This window comes from Lynx rufus, unplaced genomic scaffold, assembly GCF_022079265.1.
Source record: "Lynx rufus isolate CCGP_SWC_20201006 ecotype Redwood Valley unplaced genomic scaffold, mLynRuf1.p SCAF_5, whole genome shotgun sequence".
In the NCBI taxonomy this organism is placed as follows: Eukaryota; Metazoa; Chordata; class Mammalia; order Carnivora; family Felidae; genus Lynx; species Lynx rufus.
In genome coordinates, this window is record NW_025814867.1 from 150043803 (window position 1) to 150061679 (window position 17877).

Genomic DNA, 17877 nt, shown 5'->3' on the forward strand with positions numbered 1-17877 from the left:
AACAAGTTTCTCATTTCTTCACCAAAGCATAACCGCCAAGAGGGAAAACATCTCTCCGGATTATCCGCTCACTCTTTTGGAAGGCCTGACAACCATTACTCACTTTTGTCTTTTGGAACAACCCAACCAAAACAAGAAGGTAAAATTTTTTTTTTCTGAGTTTGAGGCAATTTTCTTGTATTGTTTTGTCTTCGTTGGGTTATGACCGGTTCAAATAAGAAATGTGCAGCACATGTGAGTAATGAAAATATGTATGCAAATGTATGCTTGCAAATGAAGTGCATATGCAAATACGCATGCACAAGGCTGTGTGAGAGTAAACAAGCATAGTTTGTTCTTCTGGCGCTCCCTGGGGCTCCTTACCAGTGCCCAGTGTTAGATCAATAACCAAATGGGATAAAATGTCCTCTTTCTTGGACATATTTTCTCCTTGACCTCATGGCGTTTGTGAAATCTGCAGTCTGAAGCCATTTTAGCTGTTGGTTGCTCTGACCTGTTGGGGATTAAAATTTTAGAATGCAGCTGCTGCTTTGGCCGGATGACCAAAGGAGTCTGTGACGTGGGGCCTCGGACTCCCAGGGGCGCCTCTTAGAAAGAAGGCTATGGGTTGAAATGCACAGGAAAGCATTTTGCTTCCAGATCCCTGCCTGTGGGACCTGTCAGAGGTGTGAGTGCTACGGCCCAGACTCCCATCCCACCGGTGCCCTGGCGATCACCGGATTCTGGTTATCTAGTTCTGCCACACACGCAGCCGAGACTCATGTTCATTTCCAATTCTTAGACCACTGCTGTAAGCGATCCGACCAATTTGAAAAATGCCAAGAATGCCATTCTGGAAGAGTTGCCTCGAATCGTTAACACCATGGCCCTTCTCTGGAATGTTCTCAGAAAGGAGGAGACTCACAAGAGACCCGTCGATCTGCTTGGAGCCACGAAGGGATCCTCTTCCGTTTACTTTAAAACCACCAAAGTGAGAGAACTTCCTCTGTGGTTTGATTATTTCTTTTGTCTTGTGTTGTCCCACCAAAAATAAGTACGTACAGGAATGTGTACATAAATAATCAGTGTGTGCTCAGTGAAACCCAAGTTAGGCATAAGTCGGAGATAGAAACCTCCAGTTAGTTTGTTAGAATAACTTTCCTATTCCTGACTAAAAGGCTTTGTGAGTTTTTAACCTGTTTTTTTCCTTTCGCCCTTTTCTTTTAAACTAGAAGTTTCTGGGGGTTTAAAGATCTTTCCTATTGCTCTCAAGCATTTCTGTAACACAGCTTGTCTCTTATGTCCAGCTTTTAATATTGCCTTGGACACATGGGCACGTCAAGGCAGAATGTTAGGGTGTCGCTGGTTTTTTTTACTAAACCAGAAATGCAAAGCTCTAGTTTACTGAGCTCTCCCCCAGTTCTAACGGTCTCTGCCTTAGAAGCATCCGGGCACATGGCTCAGTCTCTGTTTGCCAGGTATGGCGGCTTGGAATTATCTGGCCATGTCTTGTGTCTGCTGACCACCCAGTGCCAGGTGTGGCCTCTGGGCTCACTCAGGCATCCAGCAGCCCAGGCTGGGTGGACTGGTTCAGAGCATGGGGAGCTGGGGAGCCTGGGTTCAGTTCCCTGGGACCTTGGGAAAGTTCACTAGCCTCTCTGTGCTGGAGTTTCTTTGGTTGGAAGCACACACCGTCCAAAGTGCTGTACAATTATTAGCATATCTAGCCCTCACATAGGAGGTAAGCACTCTTATTAGTCCCAAGTTAGGAACAAGAACACTGGGGCGTAGAGAGAGTGAGTGCTTTCCAGTCAGTTATACATCTGATAAGGCAGCCCTGAGGCTGGACCCAGGACCCAGGAAGGAGGACATCTCCCTCATGTGCTCGTTGTATCTAAAAATAATAAAATGATATTAAATATAGGCATAGGGGCATAGTACGTGCTCAGTAAATTCATTCGAACAAATATTTGCGTGCCTGCGGCTGTGTGCTGGGCCTTGTTTATACCCGGTGAGCAAGATGGAAGAAGTCCCTGTGCTCACGGCAGACACAGCCGTTACCCTCCAGTTTAAAAGTAATGACGAGAAACAGAGGAAACGCAGGACATTCTGATGGCATGTGACCAGGGAACCGGACTGGGGCTGGGCTTGCGGGGCAGCCTTCCCGAGGCCAGCTAGCGGGCTTCTACTCCTTGCGTTACAGGCGCTGCGTAGCGGCCCCGGCCCCACTCTGCCATAACTCTTCTTTTTCCCGTGTTCTAGACCATACGACAAAAAATTTTAGACTTCTTGAACCCCTTGACGGCGCATCTGGGAGTTCAGTTAACAGCCGCTGTTGCAGCAGTATGGAGCAGGAAGAAGGTTAAACGCCTCAGTAAGATGAAGGTAGCGTTTAAAAATCAAAGTTGTATTTAAACTTGCTCTGCCAGGATCACCAGAGTCACATGCAAGTGACGGTGGTGGTAAAGGCCGGCTCGGGAAACCGCTGAAGTGCTTTCACTGCTTTAAATGCGTAGATGACACAGGCGTGTCTCACTCCAGCTGGGACTGCGGGCGGGCAGGCGGGCAGGCAGGGAGCTACCCCTGGCTTCTGCTTTCGGATCTCTCTGTGATGAATGTAGAATACTTCTTTCTATTATTATCTTTTTGAGATTATTTTGAGAGAAAGAGAGAATGTGTATACGCAAGCAGGGGAGGGACAAAGAGGGAGACAGAGAATCCCAAGCAGGCTCCACGCTGTTGGCACAGAGCCTGACACGGAGCTTGAACTCATGAACCCAGAGATCATGCATGACCTGAGCCGAGATCAAGGGTTGGGCACTTAACCAGCTGAGCCACCCAGGTGCCCCTCTTATAGATGTTTTTAAACCATAAAATACTTTGCTTTTTGTTTTAAGAGAAGTCTTAGGTTCACAGCAAAATTGAGGGGAAAGTACAGAGATTTCCCCAGTACCCCCTACCCTATACACGCATGGTGTCCCCCATTATCAACACCTCCCCACAAAGTGGTGTGTTTGTTGTTACAGTCAGAAACCTACTTTTTGACACATCATTATCACCCAGGACCCATAGGCTTTTTAATTTGTAAAAATAGTACTTACAAAAATTTATACCTGATTCAAATCCTCACGTTCCTGTTCCCAAAGATAACTTCGTTTTACATTTCATCCATTCTTTATCCACTGTGGTCCATCACTCAGTCCTCCAGGGACTTGGTTTATTTCTGTAAAACCAACACAAGCCTTTTCCTTTTTTCTCTCTTGACCATCTAGGTTCCTACGTCACACCTCCCTCAGAGGGTCTTTCCCACCCCCTGGACACTATCTCAGTGTCCAACATAGGCTCCTATTCCCTGAGGAGGCATAAGAGGTTGGTGGCCCAGGCCACCCAGCTTAGCACCTGTGGGGTATTCACTGGTTGTAAGTCTGATCCTTCCAAGTGCATGTAGCCACATTATAGAGACTCTTGACATCAAAAATGTGTCTCCGGGGGCACCTGGGTGGCTCTCAGTCAGTTGGGCATCTGACTCTTGATTCTCAGCTCAGGTCTTGATCTCAGGGTCGTGAGTTCAAGCCCTGTGTTCAAGCCCTACATTAAAAAAAAAAAAAAAAAGATGTGTCTCCCATCCCTGGGATTTCCTGCCAAGGCCAACTATCAAGAATCTGATTTATCTGTTTTCTCTGTTACCATCCTCATACTTCTAGGGCTACCTTTCAATGTCGGCCTGCTTCCTTCAAATTAAGTGTATCTGTTTCTAAAATGCTCTCTGGGGCGCCTGGGTAGCGCAGTCGGTTAAGCGTCCGACTTCAGCCAGGTCACGATCTCGCGGTCCGTGAGTTCAAGCCCCGCCTCAGGCTCTGGGCTGATGGCTCAGAGCCTGGAGCCTGTTTCCGATTCTGTGTCTCCCTCTCTCTCTGCCCCTCCCCCGTTCATGCTCTGTCTCTCGCTGTCCCAAAAATAAATAAATGTTGAAAAAAAAATTTTTTTTAAATAAAAAATAAATAAATAAATAAATAAATAAAATGCTCTCTGAAGGGTGCCTGGCTGACTCAGTTGGTGGAGCATGCAACTTTTGATCTTGGGGTTGTGAGTTCAGGCCCCACGATGGGTGTAGAGATTACTTTAAAAAATAAATCCTTTCTGGAGCACCTGGGTGGCTCAGTCAGTTAGGTGTCCAACTTCAGCTCAGGTCATGATCTCATGGCTCATGAGTTCAAGCCCCGTATCGGGCTCTGTGCTGACAGCTCAGAGCCTGGAGCCTGCTTCAGATTCTGTCTCCCTCTCTCTCTCTGCCCCTTTCCCACTCACACTCTGTCTGTTTCTCTCAAAAATAAATAAATGTTGAAAAAAATTGCTTTTGATAAATAAATAAATGCTTTCTGAGCTTGAACGTACCAGTGTCACTGCCCCATCATCAACTGCACCTGTTATTCCTAATGTATGTCAGATGCTAATTCTGTCACAGTGATTAAATGCTTAGCTCACTCTTTGTCCCCACCAAGAGAGTCCTTTACCCAGTTTTTGTTTAAATATTTATTTAAAATATCAAAGTTCTTTCTCTGGGGGCAGCTCTTATAGAAGACTTTCTGTGCATTGTTCTTATGTTTGTTTTCTCTCTGTGAGCCTTAAGGGAACTATTTTTTTCCTTGGCAGATTGTCCCGGCGGCAAGCACATCCCAGCTGACCCTTGTCGACTTGATTTGTGCGCTCAGCACCCTGCAGACAGACACGGTGCTTCACCTGGCGAAGGAGGTGGTGAAGAGGCCGCCGCAAATCCGAGGGGACGAGGTCAGGAGCCTGGGGATCTTCCAGATGAATGCGTGGCGCCCTCCTGTCTCTGTGTCTTATAAATTGTGTTTGGAAGGGAAGCAGAAGTCTCAGGAGCAGCTAGGATTCCCTGGGGGGTGGCATGGAGGTATTTTGCTGGGCTTGGAGGAGGCCACGTGAAGTGTGCCCAAAGGGCTTTGGTGCACCTGTTTGAAGGTGGGAACCACCGGAGGTCAGCGGCCATCTTTCATCGTTCCCTCCTTGCTGCGGCACGCACTGCCTGGGAGTGGGTTCTTACCAAGTGCCTGCAGTATGCCAAGTTGAACAAAACCTTTAAAAAGAGGAAATGACACTTGCCTCAAGGAACTAGCAGCCTAAGAGGCATCAAAGAGAAGCAAAGCCAGACACTAGTTGAAGGTGGTAAAGGCCAACTTATATTCCGTAGCTACTGTGTTAGGGGAGAGAGCGGACCTCAGTTCTGATTTGTGCAGAGGTAACAGAGTACTTTGAGAAATGGAGGAGTAGGAAGCGTGAAGGAGCAGGGGCTCCAGCAAAGCCAGGGAAGTAGAAAATTACAAAAAAGTGGGGAAGGGGATTGGTCATTGTGAGTAGGCTGTTGGGTTTGCTGACCGGTGCTCATGGAAGGTAGGCTCCTATACTCCCGGAGACTGGGAGACAAGGGCCCTGTCTTTCCCAATGATGGTACTCCAGAGGACGGCTCCCAGCTCCTTGAGAAAAACAGTCCTGTTGTAAGAAATGTACGTGCAGGGGCGCCTGGGTGGCGCAGTCGGTTGAGCGTCCGACTTCAGCCAGGTCACGATCTCGCGGTCCGTGAGTTCGAGCCCCGCGTCAGGCTCTGGGCTGATGGCTCAGAGCCTGGAGCCTGTTTCCGATTCTGTGTCTCCCTCTCTCTCTGCCCCTCCCCCATTCATGCTCTGTCTCTCTCTGTCCCAAAAATAAATAAAAAATGTTAAAAAAAAAAAAAAAAAAAAAAAAAAGAAATGTACGTGCATCTCAAAGGACAGAGGAAGGATTTATAACTACACTTTCCTTAATAAATGCTCTGAGAAGGAAGGTCAGGAGCCCGTTGGGTGCCAACTGAGCACATGGTCGATTGTTTTGGCAGCCTTGAATTCTCTTGGGCAGGCATTTTAAGGGGGCTGGGGTCATCACCTGAGGGACACCACCTTGGGCTGCTAGAAACCCTGGTGGTGTTTGTTCAGGTTAGCGTGGGGGATGGACGGGATCATTTCTGCTGAAAGTCAGTCCTCATAGGCCAAAGTGGAGGCCTGGTGGAGAAGAGAGCTCTGACCAGAATTCAAACTTTGGTAATTTTTACATAAAAGAAAAAAAATGGGTCAGAGGACAGGACTCATGTGAGGCATTCTGAGAAGGAAGAGATTTCATCTGGCTGCGGCAGAAGCCGTGGTGTGTAGAGAGCTAGGATGGGACCATGAGGCTCCTATGGTTTTGCAGGCCGTTTCTGCATAGCGGGTGTGGAGTCCTTGCTGCCCAAGGCCTCTTGCAGTCACGTACAGTGGTTTTGAAACAAAACCACTTGGGGTTTGTTTTTTTTTTGGTAAGATTTTATTTTTAAGTAAACTCTACATCCAACATGGGGCTTGAACTCCCAACCCCAAGAACAGGAGTCACACGCTCCATTGACCGAGCCAGCCAGGCTTCCCAGAGGTTTTTGTTTTTACCAAAGCGGGGAGCCTCATTGAAAGTGTAGGAGCTGTTTTTGTTCTTAATTCATTAATTTGATAGAAAGCAGGGATTTATTTCAGCCTTGAAATAATTGCATTCTATGAAGTGATTTAAAATTGTTAGGAAAAATATAAGAATAATTACATAAATGGAAACTAGTGGAACGGACAAAGTGATTATTTAAAAATGCAGTTTTACTGAAAAAAAAATTTTTTTTGGCAGCTGGGTAGTGCAGTCAGTGAAGCATCCACTTTCGGTTCAGGTCAAGATCTCGTGGTCCATGAGTTCAAGTCCTGTGTCAGGCTCTGAGCTGTCAGCCTGTGTCAGATTCTGTGTCTGCCTCTCTCTCTCTCTCTCTCTGCCCCTCCCCCACGCTCACACGCATGTCTAGGCATGCGCACATGCTCTCGCTTTCCAAAGTAAACATTAAAAATATATAAAATAAAATAAATAAAATACAGTTTCACTCAAACAGGTATTTGTTGTATACCAGTATTTGTAGTAGCGTTGCTCACAGAAGTGAAAGGGTAGAAGCACCCCAGGTATCCATCGATGAATGATTACATAGACCAAAGCAGGTGCATCCATGCAACGGGGTATTCCTCAGCCTTAGAAAGGAAGTTAATTCTGACACCTGCTGCGACACAGATGAACGTTGAGGACATGTCAAGCGAAGCCAGTCACAGAAGGACCAAAGTGAAAGGATTCCACTTATAGGACGTCTCTAGAATATTCAGTTGTGTAGACAGAAAGCAGAGTAGTGTTGCCAGAAGTAGGAGGAGAGAGGACAGGAGTTACTGTTGAACGGGGACAGAGTTTCAGTTTGGGAAGATAAAAAAGTCCTGGAGACGGCTGGTGAAGATGGCTGCACAACATTGTGAAGGAACTTAACGCCACGGAACTGGACACATAGGAATGGTTATAATGAGGGGCGCCTGGGTGGCTCAATCAGTTATGTCTGACTTTGGCTCAGGTCATGATCTCACAGCTTGTGGGTTTGAGCCCTGCATCCAGCTCTGTGCTGACAGCTCAGAGCCTGGAGTCTGTTTTGGATTCTGTGTGTGTGTGTGTGTGTGTGTGTGTGTGTGTGTGTGTGTCTGCCCCTCCCTTGCCCTCTCTCTCTGTCAAAAGCTAAATAAATGGTTTTTAAAAATTAAAAAAAAAAGAAATGGTTAAAATGGTAAATTTTATGTACACTCTATTACAATAAAAAGTTTTATAACAAAGGAATATAGCTTTGAATTTTAAAGTTCTCACCCAGGATGGCAAACAAAAGCTGAACCTTGGAATAAGCACTGTTCTCAGCCATTTGTCACCCTGTATGTGAGAAAACTGGCCAAGAAGGTCTTAGGCCATGTTCATAGCTCTGCTTGTCTTGAAGCACAACTCTGCCTTTGGTCACGTCTTCCTCCAGAAGGGCTCCCCTTGCACGTGGCACAGGGTAGTGGTCTTCCAGCCAGTGGCACGTGGCACAGGCCTGCGAGGTCCTCCAGCCAGTCAGCTGTGCCCTTCCTTCGTTCCAAAACTGAAGATAACTGTGCTTCGGGGGTAGGGAATCCTCAATAGTGAAACCATGTCTGCCCTCAGTCAGCTGTGTTCTAGTTGGGAAAAGAAGACGAGCCAGCCTAAAAATGAGCGCCACGAGGCCCGGATGATGGAGCTGTTGAAGCCCTTAAGGGATCAGCTGTAAAATGTCATGGGAGACGTCCACGGCGTGTGTTTGACGTCTGCCCTCGGGGCCTCCCTCGAATGCCCAGGAGACTTGTCGTCTTTCGTTCTGGTACATAAATATTAAAGTAATCAACCCTGAAGAGAGGAGCAGGGTTGGAGAAACTGTCAGATCCTCGGTGACTTTGCATCTATAACTCTGAGCCAGTCTCAGGTGTCAGGAAACTGACCCTGCAAGCTGTGGTCACTTCTATGAGCAGCATTACAGCTGCAGAACCAGAGGGAGCTGTCCTCCAGAAGGAGGCTCTGCCACGGCTTTTGTGGACCAGGCAGGCCCTTGTAGTTTTGTTCCTTCATGTTGCTTGAAATTCTACAAATATCTGCAACTCGTGGGCTAGAAATAAACCACGAGGGGGCGCCTGGGTGGCTCTGTCAGTTGAGTGTCGGGCTTGATTTTGGCTCAGGTCATGATCTCCAGGTTTGTGAGATTGAGCCTTATGTCAGTGTGGAGCTGCTTGTGATCCTCTCTCCCTTCTCTCGCTCTTCCTTCCTCACTCATGCGTGTGCCTGCTCTCTCTCAAAATATATAAATAAACATTAAAAAAAAACCATTAGATCTCGTCTGGCTGGCTGGTTTTTGACTGTTCAAACAACAAAATTACATTTTATTGATTAGTTAATCAGTTCAACTTCCATAACTTCCGCAAATAGCTTTTTATAAGCAAGAAGAGAAAAAAAATATGTTTTTAAAACCAGTTTCTAAGTGGCTCCAACCCCTTGGGATGTAGGGAAGTTGTCTGGGCTGAGTTTGAGGGAATTCCTTGAGCTAAGAATTAGAACTTTTTATTGTCTCTTGTCGGTAGTGAGTCTCATGCACTCATGAGGGTCCACTTGGGCCACCAAAGTTTTATTACACCACAGCTTCCCCCAAATACTTGTTACAAGCCTGGAGGGGACTCGCCCTGAAGTCTGGTAAGAAGGGCGGTGATGATTTGGGACCTCACAGTGTGCATGTGTTTTGTCACGCTTGGGGGCTGCTTTCCCATGTGCTATCCCATCTGAGAGACTCTGGCTAAAATCCTTTGCTTTGTGAGGATATAGACTCTCTTTCGTTTTGTATTCTAATTCTTTTTTTAACCTTATTTCCTAACCAACTTGGAGTGATTGGTTTCACTTTCATTTTCAGAAAGCGCCGCTCGTGGATATCCCCGTGTTGCAGTTTTGCTATGCTTTCATCCAAAGGTAAGGCAAACCCTTCACAAACTTTGCTCAGTCTCAGTAATCTCTGCACAGATGCAGTTGCGCCGATTATAAACGTAACTCCCAATTGCATTTCTTGCCAACTGGAGAGCCTTAGTTCAGAAAGCATCTTGAAGGTGTCCTGCCTGGTTTCTTCCCAAGGTGTGAGAATGAATGCCCTGAGGCTCTTCCTTCTCCTCCAGAGATCCAATCGGACTTTGTAAAATCCGTGTGCTGTCCCTTGAACACTTCACGTTTGGCATCAAAGTGTTAAAGACTTAGAAAAAGGAGAAGTGATTGTTTTGAGTCCTCAGTGCTTTCCTGTGGTTTCTGCCTGTGAGCTTCGTGTCTGTTTTCAGCCTCTGCTACAGGGGACGTTGAAGCAGGTTCCGCAGGTGGAAGGGAAGCCATACCGGATCCACCATGCGGGGCCGCCTCTGTCACGGTCATGAAGGCGAAGTGGGGGACACAGTCCCCTTCTCGTGTGGCGGGAATTGCACAGTCAGGCAGTCTGACAACCAGGTCCCAGCCCCTTGGTTAACAAGGCTCTCGGGCCAAGCTTCTTGCAGCTTGCCACCCCCACGGCTACAGGCGGGTAGATCCGAGCGTCATAGTGCCAGGAGTCCCTGGGTCTGGGGTTAAGTTCGAACCCGCTGTCGATACTTCGCCCACAAGCGATTTTCCAGTTCCTTCTTCCAGGGGTTAAAGAGGAGCTGGTCACGTCCGTCCTGGTGGTCACTGCTGTGCTTTGTAATGCTGGCGGGTCTCAGCATTACGGTGGTCTCAGTGACCCATGAGCCGTCAGCAGCTGCAGATTTCCATCCTCCTCCTCTTGCAGGGGAGGCACTGCTGAGGTGGCTCAGGACTTGAACCTGGGGCCCTTGGGCTGCGGCCTGTCGCCCTGTGTGGCCTCACCATGAAAACTACTGAAGATCAGCTCCTGGCGGGTGACCTTGTGGGCTGATGGCTGTGCCCGTTACCAGCGACACTGGAAAGGCCAGATATTAGAGCTAGACTGGCCCGAGGGGTCAGATAGTCCTCTGGTTCAAGGCCTTTATTTGATACACAGGAAACTGGGAGCATCTGACTTGTCAGCAGCAGGATTTCTGGTCTCCAGACTCCCCAGGTTCTTGCCAGAATAAAAAAATGTAGCTCGTGCGTATTTTAATTTGAACAAGAACAAAGAGGTCAGTCAGATAGGCCATATGTCCTCTGCTTTCCAACTGCCTGGACCTAAAATGTGCTTATAATGTATGTTTTGACTTGTTCACCGTCGGGTTATTTTTTCCTGGTTTTTTAAACATAGGCTGCCAGTCACGGCCTTGCAAGAGAACTTTCCTTCGTTGTTGGGTGTGCTAAAGGAATCCGTGCAGTTGAATCTAGCTCCGCCTGGATACTTTCTGCTTCTCAGGTACCGTGCCCCAGCAGTCACGTCACCGTGTTTTCCTGCCGGAATGCATCTTGTTCCTGCAACATTCTTAGTCTGAAGCTGCTTGTCTCTCAACAGCATGCTGAACGACTTTGTGACGAGAACTCCCAACCTGGAAAGCAAGAAGGACCAAAGAGACCTGCAGGTCTGTGTGTGAAAAGGGTAGCGATGCCACCGTTCCAGGAGTAGTGGCCGCCTTTAGAGGACGTGCTCGTGGATAATCAGCACTGGGCAGAATCAGCTCTTAGATCTCACTTCCTTCGTTACTGTCTCTCGGAGGCTCGAGGGACCCGGGCCGGGGTCTCCTGCTGAAGTTCTTGCGTCTGGCCTGAGCAGTCCGCTAGGGATTGACACGATGCCCCCTCTCCCCCACCGCACACAGATAGAGGTGGAGACGCCTCCTGCACAGCGTTAGGACAGCAACTCCGTACACGTGGATTTCTGTCCTTGAAACCATTTTGGCCCCTCCTTGCTGAAGCAGTATTTGCTCACAGAAAGTTTCCAAAAACCTGAAAAGTAAAGGTGAAATTCACCCCAGGAGAAGGGAAGCCTTAGAGTAAAATGCCAACTACAAATAGAATGGTGGGGTCAGGAAATCACGATTTTGCAACCATTAGAATCGCTGGTTGAGGGGCTTTTGGAGCCACGGCTTCGAGTTAAACCGGGATGTGTATCAGTTTTACAGCCCTGGGGATGTTACTGCTGACCATTATCCCTGGCTTTTGTGAAAGGTCTCTCCGGTTCCAGTGCTGATCCACTGGAGCACGGTTTAAAGCACAGCCAGGCTTAGTTAGACAACCCAGGGACCCGCGTGGCCTCCACTTGTGGGGAAGAAAGCTGACGCTGCACGACCAGTACTTGGACAGCACTTCCCAGACTAGCCTCTCAAGGTCACCTGCCTCGTGGCCTATTACCTACAGCACGCCCCTGCCTTCTGTCTGTTCTGGCGGTAGCGTTGGCCTCGGGGGTTACGGCAGCTGGTGTGCCTCACCCCTGCTCCCTTTGGTTGCTCCCATCTCATGATGCCCAGCCTCCCTGACACCCCAACTCCTCACCCCTGCTTCGAGGCACACCTACACCTTTTCCCTGCCCACTCGCTGCGTGGGAAGTGGGATACCCCCGAGCCCTCAGTCTCTTTTCTTGCTCTTTCTTGCCACCGTCGGCCACACCACACCTCTGCCCGGGTTCGCCGAGGTAGCTCCCTCACGTGCGCCCCTCTTCCCATTGGCAGTGGTCTCGCTCTGTGCCTGACCACCCCAGCCTACCAGTTGGGCTTACGGTCTAAGTCAGGATTGTTCCGTTCTCAGACGGCAAGGATGTGCAACCAGTCTTTGCTGGTGAGACTTGATGGTGCTGGCTTGAGAAAGGGGCTCAGCATTTCTGCCTCTATCCCAGCTACTTGGCCAGATTCTTTACTGATTATACTCCTGATATGAATCGTTCCTCACTTCACCCTCATCGAGTCAACTTAATTCAGTTAATTTTGTTTCTTGTTATATTATCGAAGGATGCCATTCTAGCAAGGACCCATGGTCCCAAAGATACCGGAAACAAATCTGCTAGATGGCAGTGTGCAGCTATAACTTCCTGTTTCTCTGTGGCATGCCCATGATGGCCAGTATGGTAGCCGTTAGCCCCCTGTGGCTGGTGAGCACTTGAAATGTGGTTGGTCTGAATTGAATGTGCACATCAGATTTCAAAGGTCTAGTGCAAAAAAAGAGTGTGAAATCTCATTAATAATTTCTATATTGATTACGTGTCGATCATGTTTTGGGTATATGAGGTTAGAAATTGTGAACTTGTTTCCTCTGACCCTCTAATATGGTTCCTGGAAAACTTCACGTTACCTGTGTGGTTCATAGTTGTGACCTATGTTACGTTTCTACCGAATGGTGCGGTTTTAGGCATTTCAGCATCTTTTCCTGAGCTAACTTCCTTTCTTCTTTTCAGGAAGTCACTCAAAAAATCCTAGAAGCTGTAGGGAACATTGCTGGCTCTTCCTTGGAACAAACAAGCTGGCTAAGTAGAAACCTGGAAGTGAAGGCCCAGCCTCAGATCTCTCTAGAAGAATCTGATGCTGAGGAAGATTTGTGTGGTAGGTACACGGGGTCAGAAAATGATACCTGCTGGGGTGCCTGGGTGGCTCAGTCCACTGAGAGTCCAACTCTTGATTTTGCCTCAGGTCATGATCACAGGGTCGTGGGATCGAGCCCTGCATCAGGCTCTGTGCTGTGTAGAGCCTGCTTCAGATTCTCTCTCTCTCTCCTTCTTCCCCTCTCCCCCACTCATGCTCTCTCCCTCTCTCTCTCTCTCTGAAATTAATTAGTTAATTAAAATTAAAAACTAAAAGGATTTCACAGTGGTGTGGGCAAGAGACAGTGTTGGCTTAGAGGCAAGGGCGATACAAAAAGGTGGACTGATTTAGATGCAGAGTCCACAGAACTTGCTCATGGGCTGGATGTAGTGGTTAACAAAAAAGGCAATCAAGGATGACTTTGGTTTTTGGCTTACGCAATTTATTGAGGTGGAAAAGACTGAAATAGCATTCTGGAACAGGAAATTGAGCTTGGTTTTGCAAGTATCAAATTTGAGATGTCAGAGAAAGAGCCAGAAAAGACACTTAGGTGGTCACTGGGGTTGGACAAAAACCAAGAGAGCGTAGGGTCACAGAAACATAAGAGTGCTTCCAGAGGAAGGGAGGAATAACACAGTGGAAGACTGCCAAGAAATGGAGGCAAGTCAGACAGAGACCCACTGGGCTCAACAACATGGAAGTCTTTGGGCTGGGAACACCAGAGTAGGTAGAGAAGAGGCTGGGGAGAAAAGGAGGGGGAGGAGACAGCAGTGATGGCATGAATGCAGAGAACTCCCTGAAGCTCACTTGTCAATAGGACAGTAACCAAGTAGAACCAAAGACCAAAGAATATCTCTTACTTGATTTGTTTTTAAATTGGAGTATGCCAGGGGCGCCTGGGTGGCTCAGTCAGTTGAGTTTCTGACTCTTGATTTCGGCTCAGGTCATGATCTCACAGTTTGTGAGTTCGAGCCCATGTCAGGCTCTGTGCTGACAGCACGGGTCCTGCTTGGGATGCTCTCCCTCCATCTCTCTCTCTCTCTCTCTGTCCCTCGGCTTGCTTTCTCTCTCTCTTCCAATCTCAAAATAAATAAACATTAAAAAAAATAAAAAGTAAATAAATTGGAGTATGCCAACGCATATTTGTGTGGTGACCGAACAGTGCGGCAGAGGTGTGCCTGGGTGGCTCAGTTGGTTAAGCATCCGACTCTTGGTTTCAGCTCAGGTCATGATCTCACTATTCGTGGGTTCAAGCCCTGTGTCAGGCTCTGCACTGACAGTATGGAACCTGCTTGGGATTCTCTCTCTCTCTCTCTCTCTCTCTCTCTCTCTGTCTCTCTGTCTCTCTCAGTCTCTCTCAAAATAAACAAACTAAAAAAACAGAAAAACAACAGTGCAGCAGAGAAGAAATAAATACCACAGAGAGAAAGGATAGTTAGAAAGCAAAACCCTTGATGGCCATGGGGCCAGGGTTGGTGTCATAAATGGAATTATGGTCTTCCCATAGGAGCTAGGGGCATGTTTATCAACACAGGAGACCAGGCAGAGAACATAGATATATATGTTGTAGATTAATAACTCATCGTGGCCAAACTGACAGAGTCCTGTTTGTTTCCATTAATTTTCTCCATGAAATATGAATGAGGTTACCAGCTGACAAGGGGAGAGTATTGATGGTTATCGAAGGAGGATCTGAATTATGTTGGAGAGAAGGGAAGCCAGCATACCACCAAGGTCCATGGGTGGGACTATCTGGTAGCCATCAGGTTCTTTTTGAGGTTCATGGTCATGGGGGGAAGTGAGGTCTGTCTCGTGGTTTGGTTTTCTCCAGAGCACTTACCTACACAGAACTGCATAGGCCGAACTTTGGGTTTCTCCAGGTTTGCATTTTTCCAGGTGAGTGCCTCAGAGGGAGAGAACAGCAAAAGTCGGGATGCTTCCCAGGTAGAAGGCAGACCGTGGGTGCAGGTGGGGAGGCAGAGAAGGGCAGACCTGGAGGAGTTGATGAAGGATTTGGTGGCCTGTGCGAGGATCTGGGAAAGATAAGATATAGTCAGAGAAGGAGGCTGGAAGTGGAGAGTTGAGAAATTGATGACATCAAGGGTGTGATGGTGACAAATGACAGAGCTGGTGCAGAGTAAAAGATTGTCAGAAGAGAGAAGAGGGTCAGGGGGCTCAGAGGCCAAGGTGTCAGATGGATCACCTAAGGGGCTGTTGATGCCCCGAGAACGATTCAGAGCACAGAGCTGGGGAGGAAGACAGTGAGTCGGCACTGACGCCCTTGATCACAGTGCCCAGATGCTTACTGTGGAGTCGAGCACGCTATGGAGGACATTCATACTCCGCGTGAGAAGAGGGACTCGTCACACGTACATACGATGCTTTCGAGGCGTGAATGGTGGCCCAGCCTTCGTGACTGAAACACAGCTGCCTCTTTCTGTCAGCAGATGCCACCGCCACGGCTGCAGCAATGGTGTCCGCTTCCGCCCCCTCGGTATACAGCGTGCAGGCCCTGTCTCTCCTGGCAGATGTAAGTGCGCCCCCTACTGGTCCTCCCTCGCGGGCCCGACGGCCGGCTCCACGCTCTGTGCAGGCAGGCCGCCCCTCGCAGGGGAGCTCGGGAGTCGCTCTTGCCCCCAAGCTGCACCCCAGACTTTTCTTGGGAGGTGACGTCCACCCTGAGGACCGACTCTCACTGTCGCTGGCTTCAGCAGGTTTCTGTCTTCTTGTGGTCCTGCTCCGGTAGGTCCTGGCCTCTCTCCTGGACATGGTTTATCGAAGTGACGAGAAGGAGAAGGCGGTGCCACTCATCTCCCGCTTGCTCTATTATGTGTTTCCGTACCTGCGCAATCACAGGTATCCTGCCCGTAGGTAGCACACTAGCTTATGGGAAATGCATCAAGTGGCTTTCTTTGCACAGTCTTTGACCTCGACCCTCTTCCCTCCCTGCCCCTGTTCAGTGCCTACAACACCCCCAGCTTCCGAGCCGGCGCTCAGCTGCTGAGCTCCCTGAGTGGCTATGCCTATACCAAGCGAGCCTGGAAAAAAGAAGTCCTGGAGTTATTCTTGGACCCTGCTTTCTTTCAGATGGACACTTGCTGTGCACAGTAAGAAACGCTGCCCTGACAAAAGGGTGCTGCAAATGCTTGAGTGGAAAAAGGGTTTCGGTTTACATAATTAATTCTCATACTTGAAATGGGAGCGGTCAGCATCAGCCCAGATCCTGGGACGTCATTGTCACAAGCTTGCAGGCTAACTGTGTTCATGGAAGAAAGATCAGGTGTTTTAAAAATACAGAGGTGCATTTTTTTCTCAGAAGAATCTCAATTAAGGGAGCGTATTATCCCCAGAGCACACAAAACAGGGTTCCCGTGGCCCCTGGTCTGGTACTGCTCCATCTGGGAGTCACACGATATTCCACTGGCACTAAGATGACAGAGCCCACTAGTGACGCCGTGGTGTCCTTATCCCATGTCTCAGCTTACACAGGTTCTCAGACCGTGCAGCCGGCCAGACACTTTGCTGGCAGAGATCCATTGAGGTACACACACAAGGTGAACTCCCAGTGCCTTTTGCTGGAAGGTCAACAAAACCACTCAGTGCCTCTCCCCCTGGTGTGGCCCAACATGTCCTCATTAACCACAGGGATAGAGGGGGACACTGGTCAGCAGTCCATAAAGCTTGACAGTTTGCCCTGCCTCCCCCCAGAGTCCTGTGGCTTCCATCTCGAGCTCCTGTTAACCCTCCTGGGGACCCCATTTGAAAACTGGTGGTGTTTATTGCCACTACTCCCCACTTGTGTCCATCAGCACAAGCGTGTGAACAACGTCCTGTGTGAACATAGTCAAGGGCAACTCTTGAAAAAAACCATTCTTTGTTTACCATAAGCTGGGAATTATTCATTCTTTTCCGTGTTATTCGTTGCCTGTGTTTAGTGTGTAAATGAAGAGCTTTTGCTCACCTTTCCCTTGTATAGAAACTATTCATTTCAGTAACTTTTCAGAAAAGTCTTTAATACATCTAAAAGGGGGTGTGTTCTTAATGCCTTTAATCAGACTGTCATCCTTGACATAGTTAATTTTGCTCTTTTCAATATCCAGTTGGAAGTCCATTATTGACCATCTCCTGACTCACGAGAAAACCATGTTTAAAGATCTAATGAGTAAGTTGTATGTTACGTGCACATAAGTCACTTTTAAAGAACCAATACATCATAATCAGCTTTTATCACGTATTTCAGAACCCCACTAGGATCTTTTCTGGTGCCATCTAAGCTGCAGACCATAATATAATGTGCATAACATGTCAGGACTAATGAACGAGCCTTCCCAGTTCCAGTCTGTTGACCAGAAGGCCCTGACAACCTTTTTGGCAGCTTTTCAGTGGAGGGATACTTTTTAGAGAGTAAGGATTGGTTCACTCACCGTAATTTATTAGGAGTACTTGTCCGTCCTTCATCCTCTCTTCCAACTCCCTGTCATTAATGATCATTAGAGAAATGTTTCTGTTTACAAATAAATATGTGAATAGTAACCACAAGATCATAATTACTTAGTCAAGATCACGACTTTTTCACCAGGAAGGATAGAAATTGCACTAGTGTGAATTTCCTGTTGCTTCCCTCTGACTACGGTTTTCTCACTAAACGGAACTTCCTGACTGTATTTATCATAGACATGCAGAGCAGTTCTTTAAAACTGTTCTCAAGTTTCGAGCAGAAAGCGATGCTGCTCAAGCGTCAGGCTTTTGCTGTCTTCAGTGGAGAACTTGATCAATACCACCTGTACCTTCCTCTGATACAAGGTAAGAAGGCCACCCTCCCTTGCCCTGAGCACACCCCTCTGCCGGATGGCAGACCCCCCGGCTGGCTGACACGGGCCGGCTACCAGAGCGGGCCAGGGCACATTCTGGCAGGATGGTTGAGTGTTGAAATAGGCACTTGGCAGGGGTTATCGTAGAAGAACAATCCAGAAATGTATTGGTGAATCTGAAGCTTTATTTTAAAACTCAATTA

General features: G+C 48.0%; 1 protein-coding gene across 4 annotated transcripts in view; it reads left to right on the forward strand.

Annotated features, from left to right (window-relative positions):
• DOP1B (DOP1 leucine zipper like protein B) overlaps positions 1 to 17877 on the forward strand; it is a 105106-nt gene that overhangs the window by 73108 nt on the left and 14121 nt on the right. For 2 of the 4 annotated variants that reach the window (XR_006965604.1, XM_047098737.1), the window contains exons 20-32: positions 28 to 139; positions 782 to 970; positions 2242 to 2364; positions 4633 to 4767; positions 9308 to 9363; positions 10667 to 10771; positions 10868 to 10934; positions 12740 to 12884; positions 15308 to 15393; positions 15610 to 15719; positions 15824 to 15970; positions 16964 to 17025; positions 17538 to 17666. Coding sequence is in view for 3 of the 4 variants with exons in the window: in XM_047098737.1 (XP_046954693.1) it covers positions 28 to 139; positions 782 to 970; positions 2242 to 2364; positions 4633 to 4767; positions 9308 to 9363; positions 10667 to 10771; positions 10868 to 10934; positions 12740 to 12884; positions 15308 to 15393; positions 15610 to 15719; positions 15824 to 15970; positions 16964 to 17025; positions 17538 to 17666 (1466 nt within the window). In the remaining variant the exon portion in view is untranslated. Of the gene's footprint in view, positions 1 to 27; positions 140 to 781; positions 971 to 2241; positions 2365 to 4632; positions 4768 to 9307; positions 9364 to 10666; positions 10772 to 10867; positions 10935 to 12739; positions 12885 to 15307; positions 15394 to 15577; positions 15720 to 15823; positions 15971 to 16963; positions 17026 to 17537; positions 17667 to 17877 lie in introns of those variants that run through there. The other 2 variants (XM_047098738.1, XM_047098739.1) reach the window with 2 other exon arrangements.